Source organism: Lonchura striata, chromosome 14 (assembly GCF_050655825.1).
Source record: "Lonchura striata isolate lonStrDom1 chromosome 14, ASM5065582v1, whole genome shotgun sequence".
In the NCBI taxonomy this organism is placed as follows: domain Eukaryota; kingdom Metazoa; phylum Chordata; class Aves; order Passeriformes; family Estrildidae; genus Lonchura; species Lonchura striata.
In genome coordinates, this window is record NC_140716.1 from 769,805 (window position 1) to 784,615 (window position 14,811).

The 14,811-nt window shown below is 49.3% G+C and overlaps 1 protein-coding gene across 3 annotated transcripts; it reads right to left on the reverse strand.

Annotated features, from left to right (window-relative positions):
- Nucleotides 1-112: 112 nt before the first annotated feature.
- Nucleotides 113-14,721, reverse strand: COG7 (component of oligomeric golgi complex 7). Of its 3 annotated transcripts, none has more exons than XM_021546930.3 (17): nucleotides 14,449-14,721; nucleotides 13,651-13,799; nucleotides 13,061-13,177; nucleotides 12,742-12,910; nucleotides 11,611-11,693; nucleotides 10,727-10,849; nucleotides 9,243-9,441; nucleotides 7,095-7,222; nucleotides 6,583-6,737; nucleotides 5,262-5,378; nucleotides 4,678-4,743; nucleotides 3,780-3,966; nucleotides 2,688-2,828; nucleotides 2,179-2,262; nucleotides 1,744-1,858; nucleotides 647-790; nucleotides 113-476 (listed from the first exon to the last, which is right to left on the reverse strand). In XM_021546930.3, the coding sequence occupies exons 1-17, from the start codon at nucleotides 14,612-14,614 to the stop codon at nucleotides 310-312; spliced, it is 2,310 nt and encodes a 769-aa protein (XP_021402605.2). In that variant the 5' UTR covers nucleotides 14,615-14,721; the 3' UTR covers nucleotides 113-309. The 3 variants fall into 3 exon arrangements, with proteins under 3 accessions (XP_021402605.2, XP_085448065.1, XP_085448066.1); XM_085591939.1 differs by having other exon boundaries at nucleotides 14,190-14,721; XM_085591940.1 differs by lacking the exons at nucleotides 9,243-9,441; nucleotides 10,727-10,849; nucleotides 11,611-11,693.
- Nucleotides 14,722-14,811: the final 90 nt, after the last annotated feature.

A 14,811-nucleotide genomic window follows, 5' to 3' on the forward strand; every position in this document is an offset into this window, starting at 1 on the left:
TGCCAGGACATTTCCAGCACTCCTCAAGCTACTCAGGGTCATCCAGAGGTTTTGGGAAATTTGGCTGTAGGACATATTTTCTTATTTCTAAAGATAGAAGAATGGAACAAGCTTTTCTTAGACAAAGACATTTATTAAAAGTTAGTCTGAAATAAATTCCCCTAGTCCCCAGAGATCTTTTCACTGTCCTTGCAGAAATGAAAACCAGTCTGAGGAGGTGAGTCCTTGAGCAGGGCCCAGAGGCAGGGGGGCACAGCAAAAACCCTCCAGGCCCCTGCTGGCAGAGATGGCAGAGGCAGGGGGGCACAGCTAACCCTCCAGGCCCCTCATGGCCGCGATGCCAGCGGCCATCCGGCGGGGCAGGCTCTTGGCAGCCTGGCGAAACTCCTCTGGCTTGGCCTTCAGCAGAGTCACAATGTTCTGCAGCGTCCGTGAGGGCTGCAGGCCCAGGGCATCCATCACGTTTATTAGATAATCTGAAAAATCAAGGAAAAATTCGTATCTAGCTTGCAATAGCCACTGTGAAATGAAAGATATCCTCGTTCTTGGTGACAGAGGGAATCCTGCCACGGGGAGCCAGGCAGGAAGCCTGCGTGGTGGCAGAGCAGCCCGGGGTGATGTGCCATGCCCGTGAGCCCCTGCTCACCTATGTCCGTGGCCAGCTGCTTGGTGGAGTGTGGGGTGAGCTGTGGGATCTGCAAGATGACCTCGCAGTACGTCTGCATGGTGGCCCTGGCAATGGAGCCCAGCCAGTAGTCAGCCACGTTGTCCAGCTCGGGCAGCTCCTCTCCTGCACAGACACTCCCCGTTAGCTGCCAGCACGCTTGACCTGCCCTTGCTGGGCTTGAACAGCACAGAATCCTCACTGGTTAGCAACACCTGAACTGCCCCTTCCACAGGACACCCAGGGAGTCAGAGTTTATCAGCTGCTTTTGGAGCAATCAAAGCACTCATGCACTCTCCCTGTACTGTACACCACTGACATGAGCTCCAGACCCAAAACACTCCCTGATTACCCTCCAGGAAGCCACTTCCAAGGACTGATGGGGACCAGCTGGGACAGAGCACTGCCTGGCACCTCCTACAGGATTCTCTTCCAGGAGCAGTTTGCAAACCACGGCAGTGACAAGGATTCACAAGTTTTTTCCCAGCCCTAAAGGCAGTCTGTGTTCATTAGTGTTTTGAAAATTATCGAGGCATTGCAACATGTAAATGCTTCAAGGTGCCATAATAGTAATGCAAAAGCCTGAACCAAAGAGTGTATTTTTGGAAGGGTCCAGGAAGACTCTAAATATCGAGCTCTGTGCTTTCTTCACTGTCTGTGAAATAGTAACATCATAAAGAGACTGAACCCAGCACACCAGGTACAACCTGCAGGGAATGGCATTAGGTGGCTACTGCTGTTACCTGCAGCAGGATTAGTGACACAGCAGGTAGGGCCAGCTCCCTGGAGCAGAACAGGAGCCAGAACCCAACAGAACTCTTCAGACCCCAAACCATCGTTTTAACAAACACCAAGCTCACACAGACCAAGCCAAAGCTTCCAGTTTGAATGAAACAACAAAAAAAAAGTTTCACTCATTATTCAGAGGCTCCTCCTGGGTTTTACCAAAGGATTCTTGGAATAAACAGTGTACAGGAAAGGGATCCCCAATGGTTTTGTCACTGTATGATATCCCACCCTTGTGATGTCAGGAGGGGAAAGCTTTCCCCAGACACTCCAAGCCTTTGGTCTCAGCCTACCTTGCTCTGGGGGGTATGGCAGTTTTCCAGCATGTAATGCCAGTTCCAAAGCAGAATCCTCTTGAGTGACAAATGGCTCAAGGTGCAGAGGAAGAGACATAATGTATTGCCCAATCTAGAATAAAAGCACCAAAAGCTGAGTCACTGAACAAATGTGAGGCAAGTCCTTTACTAAAGAAAAAGTCACCCGCAGTAAATACACCTGAAAGCAGGGAGCTGAGCCTGACAGCCACTCACTCACCTGCAAATTGGCTCTCGTGCATCATTACACTTGGTACAAGAAACAGTTTTTCACAAGGTCAGAGAAGCAGTCACTGAAACACTCATGGCAAGAAAGTCCTGTACAGTGAACTGCTACTCCAAGCAAATCTTTGCTCTCTGGAGTGTTCCCAGCAATTTGTTTTCTAGAGCAGAAAGACACCTGAGTACTCTTACATTGCTGATATATTCCAGAGGGGTCAGGCTGAAGTTTGGCAGGTCATCTGTCAGGGTCTCACCAATGCCACCAGAACTCCAGCCCTGTAAGGCAGAAAGTGCAGGATGAATCAATGACTTCCCAGAGCATGAAGCCTGTCAGCATTTTAGAAAGGGGTGACCCAACGGCATGAACTGAGATTACCCAAGGGATTCTAGGAAGCAGAACACAGATGGTGGGAAAACTGTTTACCATGTTATCCCTCAGGCCCAAAGCAGCCACCCTTTTTCTGCCCAGCTCCCTGTGGGAAACATGCTCACGTGAGTCAGAAAACCCCTCAAAGCAACACCAGAGCCTTCAAACACCTGTGCTGCAAAGGCTGTGGGTGAGGGAAGGGAAACTGTTCCACTGCCTGCAGCTCGTGGGAGAAACAGCAGCAGAGAGAACCATTCTGAGCAGGAGACAGCGGAGCGCTGCCCCAGGGGATGCCCGGCAAAGCCTGCCCGCCCAGCTCAGGCCCCGCGCCCACCTCCATGCGGGGGAGCAGCAGCAGCTGCTGCCGGATGCGCAGGAACACGGAGTCGAAGGCCAGCTGCTGGGACAGCTGGTTCAGGCGGGCCAGCGCCGCGCGCGACGACGACAGCAGGCTGTGCTGAGCGGTGCCCTTCTCCTGCACACACAGAAAACACTTACACACCCAAGAGGCCACGGACCGGCTGTGTGAACATGCTTGCAGAGCTTTTATGGGGCCATCCCTGTGCAGCAGAGCTTTCCTCTCTGATGGCACAGCCTGTTTCTTTTGGAATGACCTATTCCAAGCGGTTATTCAAGAGAGAAACTGTCACTGCTCCCTGAACTACAGGACAAGCAATCAGCATCACATTCCAGCCTGCCCAGGCTCTGGCACATGTGGATACTGAGGAACTTGCAGAGCAGGTGGCAAAGCTGCCCTTTACTCAAAGGGCACAACGATGCCCTGCATGGAATTGAGTTCTGCCTGAAGAGTACCTGTGGAACTGGACAGTTTAGTCAAGGTTTAAAGTCAAACACATCACACTGAAGATGGAACCACAAAAATTATAGGTAAACGAAGTGTAGAAGAAATCAAAACATTTTGAGGAAATAAGACTCATAACCTTGAATTCACTACTCCATGTGACCAAGATGGCAAATATAACTTAGATCCATGAGAAGATAACTAAAGTCATTCTACCCTGTTCACAGATCCATGCATGAATGATCCTGCAGAATTCTGTTTCAGATTGGACAGGGCAGCAGAGCCTAAGTGGCAGAGAAAGCCTCAGAAGGTGGTGTGTGGGCGCAGAATTTGAGATGGCTCCAACACAACCTTCCCAAAGCTCGCTGTGATAAAATCTCCCTCACCTGAGCTGATAAGGGCTTGTTCACAAAACAGAGCCAGGCTCTGGGGAGAGATGGAATGAGTCCAGACTTGCTGGGTTTGGACATTTCATCTCTCAGGGTCTCTGCAGAACACAGCCCATGGGAAGGCTGCAGCCCAGCATGGAAAGCCATTAGACTGGAAGGGGAATCCAGGTCTCTACCCAGTATGGGCCCAAGAGCACACTGTAACAGAGGCAAGCTCTGCAGGCACCAGGGCTACCTTCAGAGTGTAAAGTGTTTCCATAAGGCTGGCATACTCGGATGGATTCTCCTTCAAGAGATAATTGTATTCCTGCCAGGGATTTTTTATGGAGCTCTTCTTTTCTGCAGAACTGGTGTCCTGAAAGCCAGAAAAACTGCAGGGGCTGTAGGAGTCTGAGAGATATTTCCCAGCAGTTGACAAAATCCTGGAAAACAAGTACATAAAAGTCACCAGCAGAACCCTCTGGACTCAGCAGTCCTGTCCTCATGCTGGCCCAAGGGCCAGCACCGCCCTTGCGTGACTTCCAGAGAGAGCATTCACTGACAGAATTCACAGCCAGTCCTCTCATTCACTGTGCAACTCACCAGCTGCAGAAGTGCTGAGAGGACAGGGAGCTTGTGCTCTGGGAACAGAGGGCAGTGGGGCCCCACTGAGCACTGCAGGCTGGGCTCTCCTCCAGTCACACCGAGCACTTAAGGAACCACAGCCTGGGCAGTGCACTGCTTACAGCAGGGAGCAGCAAGATCCATGTGCTGCCTGTGCCTGCACTCCTCAGGTTACAGGGAACCCATCAGGTAGGGCACACCTACACTCACTTCAGCACGTGATTCATGCCCCATGTCACAAGGATCTTGCCAATTTGATCTGGTGGAAAATTCCTTCCTGACCCCCATCTGGCAGCCCATTGGTGGCCAGCCAGGTGTCCAAGGAAAAGGATTCTTGGGACTGCCTCAGGGAACACGACTGCCAGAACAGTCTGTGCCCCATCTCTGACATGTCAAAGCATGGGGAAGGGGAGTCAGTGGTGGCTTTCCCTCCATGGTCTACGCAACCAAAGCACCTTGGGGTTTGGGTTTGTTTTCTTTCAACTTGGTTCCTACATTGACAGCTCTGAATTAAGGTCACCAGTGCTCACCTGTTGGCCAGCTGCTGCTCAAAGTCTCCACACTGATGAAGGAGTTCACCACAAATGGAAATTATCCTGAGAAAGAACAAGACAAAAGCACACTGAGAGATTTGAGGCAGATAATGCCAGACCCCTCTCAAAGAACCCATCTCAGACCCGTGTCAAGTAGTTATGAAAAGCTATAACCAAACCACAGCCCACACATCAGTCAAGGGTCAGTCTGGTGATTAGCTCTACATCCATTTGATAACAATGATTTTTTTTTTTTTTTGCCCAATGGCCTCATCAATATGCTACTTCTTGTCATGGTGGGGAAGGCCAGCTCAGTGTCACTGGGAAAAATTCTAAGAGCTGCTAATATTACAAGTGACATGAGATGCAGCCTTGCACCAGGCAGGGTGGGGAGCCCCACAGCCTTCCCCATGCCAGGAGCAACCTGAAACCCACGACGGACACTGGTGCTCCCAGCAGCACAGAGGGCTCAGCCCTGTGCTCTGCACTAAGACCTTGTGTAAACTGACCCCAAGTAGTTCCCGTTCAGCTCTGACACAAAAAACAGCTCTGAGCCAGACAGAAAAAACCCAAACATTTACCGGACAGAGTTTTGGAATGCTGTCCAGTCCTCTTGGAACAGGGGATCTGCCAGGACATCATCCAGTTTACACTTCTTTCGTATAGACTGCAGTGTGTTTGTGAAGTCAGATGTATACCTGCAGTGAGAAGAGGAGCAGACAGAAGCAGCAGCATAAGAAAACAGGCTGGAGAGCAGCACAAAGACATGTCCTGTGATTTGCTCACTCAGTCCTCTGCAAAGGCCAAACTAGAACCAGAAATACTAAAAGGAATACAGGAGAGACAGCCTGGTTCCACTCCAAAGAGGTGGATGTGAAGAACTGATCAGCCACAGCCCGCTCCAGCCTAGACCAGAAGACAAGGAGCACAAAAGGTGCTGTGTGGCTGCCTCAGTTTGCTGCCTGTGGATTACCAGAAGCTCCCTGCCCCTGACAAGGAAGGAGTAAGACATTTTAGTTACCACTACACTGATCATCTCCTAGGAAAGACCAGGAAAACTTTATACGGCTCCTGCTACTCCAACATCACTTGGCCCTTACTCCAGGAACATGGTGACAACAATCTCATGAATTTGTTTTCTCAGCTACTCCCCAGATGAGAACACGGATAAAAAGAAGAACATTGTGTTTTCTACCCACCCCCATTTTCTTTTTAATAATGCCCATAAGCTGGAGGCAGGTACATTGCTCTCTAATTGCCTATAAAGAAGGTGAGCTCAGAGACTTGTGCTTTCCTCTTCACCCTTCCCAAAGGGCAGCAATACCTGATTCATACTTTGTGAGCAGTTCTTTCAGTATTGTGAAGGAATAAGCAGTAAATCAGTATAGGAATAGGAAAGTGATACTTTAAGACAAGAACTAAGAGTGAGCCTCACTCTGTGGGGTGTCTCAGATTTACGGGCAGATCCTGAATGTGAGGTCACTTGTCCCAGTGACTGTGTATTCACAGAATCAATATGGTTGAAAAAGACCTCCAAGATGATCAAGTTCAACCTCCAGATTTATTTCCCCACTGAGATCTACTTTCATCAGCCTAATTTGCCTTATTATTTTTTGGGAAATATTTTCTCCTTCAAAAGTATTTATTAACAATGATAACTCTCCCCAGCCAGAATCAAAAACACCAGGGAAGCCTTTGATTTAGCCATAAAATCTTCCATTTTTCCTCCAGAAAACAGCCTGTGCTCGAATGAAGCAGCAAGGGGGATTCTGATGATTCATGGTACAGTCAGAGACACGTTCTGCTCTCAGCCATTTGCCATAAACTACAGAGCCCTTGGCCACACAGTGCAGGCTCACCACTCGCTCAGGATACACGGAGCAGCACCTAAAGGCACCTTACTTGGAGAAGAGAGCCTTCAGGGCCTTCAGCAGCCCACACACCCCCAGGCCATCCGTGAGCTTGACACAGCTGTCGATGGCCCCGGCCGCCAGCGTGAAGAGTTTGTTGACCGAGTGGTTCAGTTCCTGGACACAATCAATCACCTCCCAGTGCTCCTAAATAACAACAGGAACAGCAAAGCTGAGCCTGACTCTTCTTCCAGGCAATAGAGAAAGCACACCTTGTGCAACACAGTGTTCTCTAGTACCCTCCTTTCCTGTGACACTCCCAAGGCAGAGCCAGGCTGGTGCTCCCACCCTCCTGCCCACAGACTGTAACAACAGCCAGGCTGCCAAACCCGGTGTTCACCAGGTCCTCAAGGAAAAACAGCTCTGCCAATAGCAGAATCTTCTACAAATGAAAGGAAACATAGCCAAAAAGGATAAAGAGAGCAGTAACTGTGACAAAGACCCCTGGGTTTAGTGGAAGTTTCAGCCTCTCCCACGACAGCTGAGCAAAGACTGGTGTATTACCAAGGGCACTGCACTGATCTGGATGAGGAGATTCTCTTCTTCCAGGTCTCCATACTCGAGTTGATAGGGCTTGTAGGGAGCATACACCACTTCCACGAGCTCCATCACTTTCACCAGGTTCTGCTCCTCTACAAAGAATCAGATGTTTAGTCTAGAAAGAGATGAATATGCTACTAAAAACCTCATTTCAAGCTACATACAGTTCTTCCACTAAAGCATGCTGCCTGCACAGGCTTGGAATGCTGCCCAACAGCTTCAATCTCAACTACACAGATTGGTTTATTTTTTTAGAAACAAGATTATTATCTCTACCTGCTTCCTAAAACCAAGATGTTCTACCTCAACAAGTGTCTCAAGAAAATTAGCACTCACTGACCCAAAACAGCCTGGGTGACAAAAATCTATCAAATGTTCCAACCTACAGCAGAAGAATTGAAACCATCTGAGAAGTGAAACACATTACTCCCACGGCGTCAAACAGGGGTAATCCTCATTTATCACAAAGCCTAGTTCGCACTTAAAATAATTGACACTAATTCAATTCATTCAGCACTCCTGTGCCAGCGTTCATCAACCAGAGCCGGCCGTGAAGCACAAACTCAGCCTCTCAGTGCCATGCCTGAGCAGGGAGCTGCCAACCCAAACACAAAGCAGGGCTGAATGATTATTGCTCACATCAGAGCTGGACACCAGCTGCTCCCACAAAGCTCTGCCAAACTCAAACCTGCAGCAAACCAGAATTACTTTGAATCCTGGATATCAGAAAAGACTTTCACACCCTGAGGACAGGAAAGCAATGGAGCAGTCTGTCCAAAGCCAACATTGTCTCCATGCTTGGACGTTCATGACCAGACTGAACAGCATCCCAAGTACAGTCTGACCTCACAGCAGATCCTGCTTGGAGCAGGAGACTGGACCAGATCATCTTCTAAGGTCCCTTCCAAACTGAATTATCCTGTGAATCACAGCTGAGCCCTCCCCTCACATACACACGCAGGAACTGGTTTGAGTCTCCTCAGCTGAGTCACCTGGCCTTTCCATTCTTGACATATTTCTTTTCTCAAACATCTTACCCCACACGAAAAGAGATAGAAAGAAAAGCTTTGGGTGGTTTTTTTAAAATACACTCAGATAACAGTTCAACAGTGATCTTCCTATCCAATCATCTTATACAATCTGGCATTATTTTTTCAAGACCCTTTTTAATAATTTCTATAATGAACCACAGATCAAGCTAGAAAATGACTGATGTGTATGCAACCAGACAGACAACAGACACAGTCACACTCCCTGACATTGCCCAGCAATCATAATTTACAGGGTCAAGAAAGAAGCTGGGTTTAAACAGCTCAAGACAATGTTATGAGGAACCAAACACAGGAAACACACCATCAGGAATGCTCCATTAGCCTTAATTTTGGATTTTCCCACAGCCAGTCTTTGAAGCAGCCCTACCAAATTCATAAGGGTCTATAAATAGCCAACAGCTCCAGCCAGGCATAAACTTGTGCAAACAGCACCTCACTGCTGTGTGGTTTGCACAAATCACTCAGCAATCATGACCAAAATGACAAATGTCTCAGGGAGGGGAAAGCACAGGGCAGATTTGGAAACAAACACCAAAGATGCTGCTGGGAAAAAACTAGCAACAGTTCAGAAAAAACACCTGGCATTGTCACTTGATTAAACCCTAAGCCAGCAGCAACAAAAAAACTACAAAAACAAATACAAGCATCCAATGGATGCAGCCTTCAAGCAGGTTTTCTCTTGTTTAGTGGGGTGTGATAATTCCAGGAAACTCCTCAACTTTTCTGCTTTGTCATCTCTCACAATGGGTCTCACTGCCTCCCTGGAGACACTTCCTTGTCTGGGAGACAGAAGAAACAGTAAAGCTTGTAAAAGGAGAAGTGCTAAATGCTATTTACCCTGCAGAGTCAGCTCAGGACAGAGCTGCTTCAGGAAACTCAGTGTTGTGTCAACAGCTCAGGTGTAAGATACACACACAAACACAAAGGTGCAAGTGCCATGGAACTGGGCATTGCTTAGAAGAGATAATCCCTCCCTCCACCTAAAACTGAACAAAATCCCACAATGGGACTCCACAAAGGGGACAGCACAGAATGGCAGAGCTCAGTGCCAGAGCCTTACTGAGGTTTGGCAGCATGGCTACCTCCAGCCCCTTGGCGAAGTGCACGGTGGCATCGTGGAGCTCCAGCAGCTGGGTCAGCTTGGTGTCCTGGCCCGTCCTGTCCATGGCAGTGCTGAGACACACGGGGATGGAAGGCACCAGAGCTCCCAGGGTTTGAATCAACAGCACAGTCACGATTTCATAGGGGTTCTTGAAAACCTGTGGCAGCAGAACATCTACTGGCAAAAGCACATTACCTGAGAGGAACACACAGCAGCAGGCAGCTTCCAAATCCGAAACACCCCACAAGGGGTGGAAAACCCAGAAGTGCTCAGCTAAGGCTGCAGGAGCCACGCTGACCTAGCACACAGGACAGCCTGACTGCACGTCTAGGGCAGTGCATAGAGTACAGCCACCAAGAAACTAGAGGATAGGCACAGGTCAAAAACTGAATTCAGAACACTGAACTGAATTCAGAAGGCACTACAGTGATTCAAAAAACACCTGGCAGAGGAAGGCATTTGAAACAGAGCTCTCAAGTTTACACAGGTGTGTTGGGAAACAACATGAATCAGTAATAGATGAAGAAATAGGACTATATCACAGGCAAATTACTGGTCAGAAGTCAGTAGTGGAAAAGCTAGAAAGCCTGTAATCAGCTGAGAATCAGCCACTCCACTAGTATAAAACTTTTTACAGCCTTCACTGTGACTTTTTCATCAGCTATTCTGCTCATTTGCTTTGAAAGTTTGGTTTACCTCCAAAAAGGTCCAAGAAAGCAGAAGCAACACAGGAGATTGAGTGACATGAGGTATGCCCCATGTGCCATTTCTCACAACCCCCAGTTCAAAGAATATCTGCTAAAATGTAACCTGACATCTGACCTGTAAGTCACATCGAATCATTAGGCAGAAAAAATAGATTTCAAGGAAACACTGAGCTCCTCTGCAGCACAGGCCTTGCACTGACACTGGCTTTGTCACATGAAGATAAGAATCTCTTACCCTTCATGGATGAAAAACTCTTCAACAATATGAACTTATTCCTTCATTGCACCAAAGGACAAAAACTTTTTTTGATCCTGCATTATTCTTGGCAGGGAAAACAAGCACACAGACTCCATGGGGTGACAGCAGAAGCCCTCAGATATCTTACACAGAGCAACACGCATCAGTCCAGCGTGACCTTGAGGGCTCCCTCCAGGCCAAGTGATAAAACAATTCAGGCATTTCAAATGTCTTACAAGAGAATACATTTGCAACACCAACAAATTAGTTTTAACTTAAGATACAGATGAAAGTGATAGAGCAGCTTTAATGGCAGTAACACGGCAACCTTGCTGGTGGTGGAACAGCAAAGCTGAAATCCCATCTGCAAGGGTTGGACAAGGAATGGGCTGCAAATCTCATCCTGCACCAGGCAGGCCCAGAGCTCTCCAAGGCTTTGTGAGAGGTGCCCAGCCCTGCCCTCTCCCGCCTGCAGCAGCATGAGCCTGTCACTGCACCTGTGCTGCCCACTGCAGCTGGGCGTGCCAGGTCCCCAGGAGGGTGTCGTACAGCTCGGTCAGCTGCCGCGCCACGCTCAGGTCACTCTGGCAAAGCTCCTGCCACACGGCCACCAGCTGCACCTGGTGGGGAACAGAACCATCTGAGAAGAGAACTGACAGGCCACGGGTCCTGCTTTTGCCGTGCCAAACCCAGCGCTCCCCATGCACAGCACTTCTGCCAAAACATGAGGCTCACACTTGTGCCCCTCTCCCCGTTTCAGCATAACATAATTCAGCATCACAGAAGGAAAAGAGACTTTCAGCACAAAGCTCGAAGCTTCTTAGTGATTCAAAGATTTAATTAACATTGGTATTTTACTCATAAAATGAGATTGCAACTGATACCCCCACATAATATTTGAAATACTTGGCAAGCCCCAGCCTTGAACTTAATCTTCAAAAGTCACAGTCATGTGAGAAATTTGAAGCTCAGGTTATGGCTACAGAACTGTCTGGAATTCCAGCTTTTAATCTTACCTGAAAAGACTTTACAGAAGTCAGCAGCTGGCAAGTTGCAGTAATAAAGTCACTGCTGACATGGCCACATCCACAGAAAGCAAAGCAAAACCATGAGCACAGAGAAATCAACAGAACACACACCGTGTCTGCTGCAGGGAGGGACACAAGGACCCAAATGCAGAATTACTCCTGCAACACGGGCAGTAACCAAAGCTGGTCAGAGCCAGCAGGAGAAGCCACAGAAGGAAATAGAGAGAGGAAGAGGTGCCATCCCCCACCACAGAACAGCTGGGATCCGTGGGGCAGCAGCTCCCTCTGCAGCCAGAGCCCAGCAAGAATTCCGACTGCTATTCCTCAGTGTTAAATGTTACCAAAACGCTTACCTTGTGACACTTGTAATAATAGGCAAGAAGCTGGGGCATCCGATCAATTTCAGTGAAGACTTTAACAAACATTTTTGCCTGATCTAAACAAAACAAAGTAACATGCATCAGGATCAGCCTCAAAGCTGAGGGTGAGACATCAGTCTGAGCAGGAACTCCTTTTTCTAAGGGAAGAAGCACAATGGGCTACAGAAAAGACAACTTCATCTTTGTTTGCTTATCTTCTCAAACAGGAGCAGAACTGCCTGAAACCCATCCTCAAACAAGATCAGACAGCAGACACAAGGAATGAACTTAACTTCCTAACCAGCATATAGTGCTAACACATCCAGTATTGAAGCCAGAGCATTTCCTAGAAGGAAATAATTAGTTTCTAGAAACAAGCCAGCACTTACAAACCTAAAGCATACCTGGTAAAGGCCTCAGCTTTGCTTTCACCTGTCCTCAAAATGATCCCTGTGCCTCAGACTGACTCATGGCACAGCTGCCTCTGCCTAAGCATGCACAGAGCTTAGAAACACAGGTTCCTCAAAAGTCTGGTTTGTACCCCATAGCCCCAGATCCCTCCAGGACCTCGAGGTGCACAGAGATGAGTATCAACAACCAGAACAACTATTTTTCAGAGGTACTGACAGCAGCACAGGGAAGGAACAACACAAAGAACTGTCCAAAAAGACCAATTTTCTACAGAGAACTTGCAAAGCTGCTTTTACAAAGTACTAGGAAGTCAGAATGCTTGCAAACAAATTTCCTCCCTGACTACACCAGTAACACCATGATAACAGAAAGCCAAGGCCCTTCTGTTTATTTGAGCAGTACCTCCACCTCACACATCCATGGGGCCCATAAAATCCAGCAATCCTCTTGTTTCCTTCAGTGGCCACAGGTACCCCAATCCATAGGAAAGTCAAAGCAGCACTGGCCTGCCCACAGGTATCCCAATCCATAGGAAAGTCAAAGCAGCACTGGCCTGCAGGCAGCTGCAGAGCCCAGAACATTCCAGGGCATCTGCTCCACCAGGAGAGCTCAGGATCCAGTGCCAGGAGCCTTCAGGACACCACCTCTCCACCCAAACTGTTTTAAAGACAATAAACTCAGTGCTGACAGTAAACAACACCAGGAGCTACTGACCTACGGACTGGGAGTTGAAAGCAGCAACAATCTGAGGGCTGGCCATGGCCTCCAGGCGGTTCTTCAGCGCCTCCAGGTGCACACACTTCTCTGAGTAATCCGGCGTGTCCACCAGCATGGCCAGGCTGCTCTGCATGCTGGTCAGCTTGGCTGAGATCAGGGACACGTCCTGCCAGCAGGGAAGGGCAGCCCATTACCGAGGGCAGCCTCAGACAGCACCAGCACCAGGCACGTGCCTCACAGTCGCTCCAAAACCCGACTGTGAAACGCAGCTCCCTGAAAAGCTGGAGGCACAAACACCAAGTAATTCAGTATCTACCTGTGTTTTGAGAGTCTCTTCAATATCTGCACTCAGTGTGCTCCATTTGTCTGCCTCCTGAAGTGACTCGGCAGCCAACTGCATCCTGGACTTCACCTGGTCAATCTCCACCAGGACCTGCAGAAAAAACCACAACGCTGTGTTCCCCACTGAAACAAAAAACAGCTGTCACAGGTACTTGGGAGTTACCTTCTCCTTAAATTTTAAAAACAAAAAGGTGTGGAAAGATTATATTACTACAAGAAGACGGAATGGTTTGAAGGAGCTAGAGATGTAAAATCATCTTTCAAAGTCAAATAACAGGTTAGTTTGAATTCTTGTCTTGTTCTTTTAGTATCCACTTTGTCTGAAAATGCTGTGCACCCCAGGCAGAAACCAGTGTCTCCATTCAGGCACCAGCAGCTCTGGACAGACACCTGAGCAGCTGTTCCTCAGGAGATGCAGACTGCACAGCTGTGTCACACCCACCTTTCTACTACTAATGTTAAAAGAAGTGGTTTTGCCTATCTTAAGTTCACAAGATTACTTCATGTGAACAACTCTGTAGCTTTCAGAATTTCACAAGTTGCAGGTAAATGCTAAGAACTGACCTGCATGGACTGAGCTGTGTCTTCCTCAAACTTCTTTATATCCTCTTTAACGAGGATCATCTGCTCCTTCAGGAATGTTGCCTCCTGTTTCAAGACTTCCACTTCCCGGAGGACTCTGGGCATATTCTGGAGTGCCTGATGGCTTGTTTCTGCAGGAGCACAGAGCAGTCAGTGAGGAGGGGTGACAGCCTGTGCAGGGACAGGTAGTCTTTCAATAATCTTATCTAATCTCTCGTACTTGAAAAAACAAAGCAAAACATTAAACGACAAATCTTCAGCTGTATCTTTAAACTTTAAGTGTGTATTTTATCATGGGATCATTTAGGTTTAAAAAAGCCCTCTGAGACCATAAAATCCAGCTGTTCCCAATACTCCAGTCCTGTTCCCCCATCACTTCTAAGACCACCACTAACTCATGTCCCCAAGTGCCGCGTGCACATGGCTTTTTAATCGTTCCAGGAACTCCAACCCTACCCTGGGCAGCCTGTGCCAGAGCAGGGCAACCCTTTTGGAGAAGTTTACCCTGTTATCCCACTAACCCAGAGCTGGCAGCAGCTGCTGTTTCCAGCATTTAACGCGGATGTGTTGGTGAACAGCTGCGAGACCCGAGATGGGAGCGAGGATGCCGCGGTCCCGGGCACGGCCGGCCAGGCCGGGACTGCCAGCGTGGCCCGGCGGCTCTGCCCGTCCGCGCCGGGAGGCTGCAGCTGCGGGGACAGCGGACGGCAGAGCACCGGGCAGAGCCGTGCTGCACCCGGCAGAGCCAACCCGGCCCGAGCCGTGCCCGCCCGGCCGCACCTTCCACGGCGTTGTTGACCTCCTGGATGAAGAGCTGCAGCTTCATCACCAGCGTGGCGGCGTGCGCGTCCACCTTGCCCGGCGCCTCCTGCTGCACGGCGCGGAACGCCGCGTTCACCCAGCCCTTCACCTCGAACTCGTCCGACAGGAACCGCGAGAAGTCCATGGCGGGGCCGGGGGGACCGGGGGGACAGCGGGGGGACAGCGGGGGGACAGCGGGGGGACAGCCCGAGCGGCTGCGGCCCGGGCCCGCCGCGCACCCGGAAGCGCGGGGCGGTCCCGGGGCGGTGTCCGGGAGGTTCCCGGCGGTCGTGGGGCGGTCCCGGGGCGGTCCCGGGGCGGTCCCGGGGCGGTGTCCGGGAG

Bases quoted from the DNA above. Each gene is read 5' to 3' on its own strand.
- COG7 (XM_021546930.3), bottom strand. From the start codon at position 14,614: ATGGACTTCTCGCGGTTCCTGTCGGACGAGTTCGAGGTGAAGGGCTGG. The intron at 6,738-7,094 runs GTAATACACCAG...GTTGTTATTTAG, and splicing joins AGATCAGTGCAGTGCCCTTG to GAGCACTGGGAGGTGATTGA. The intron at 1,859-2,178 runs GTAAGAGTACTC...CTTTTATTCTAG, and splicing joins CTCTGGAATATATCAGCAAT to ATTGGGCAATACATTATGTC.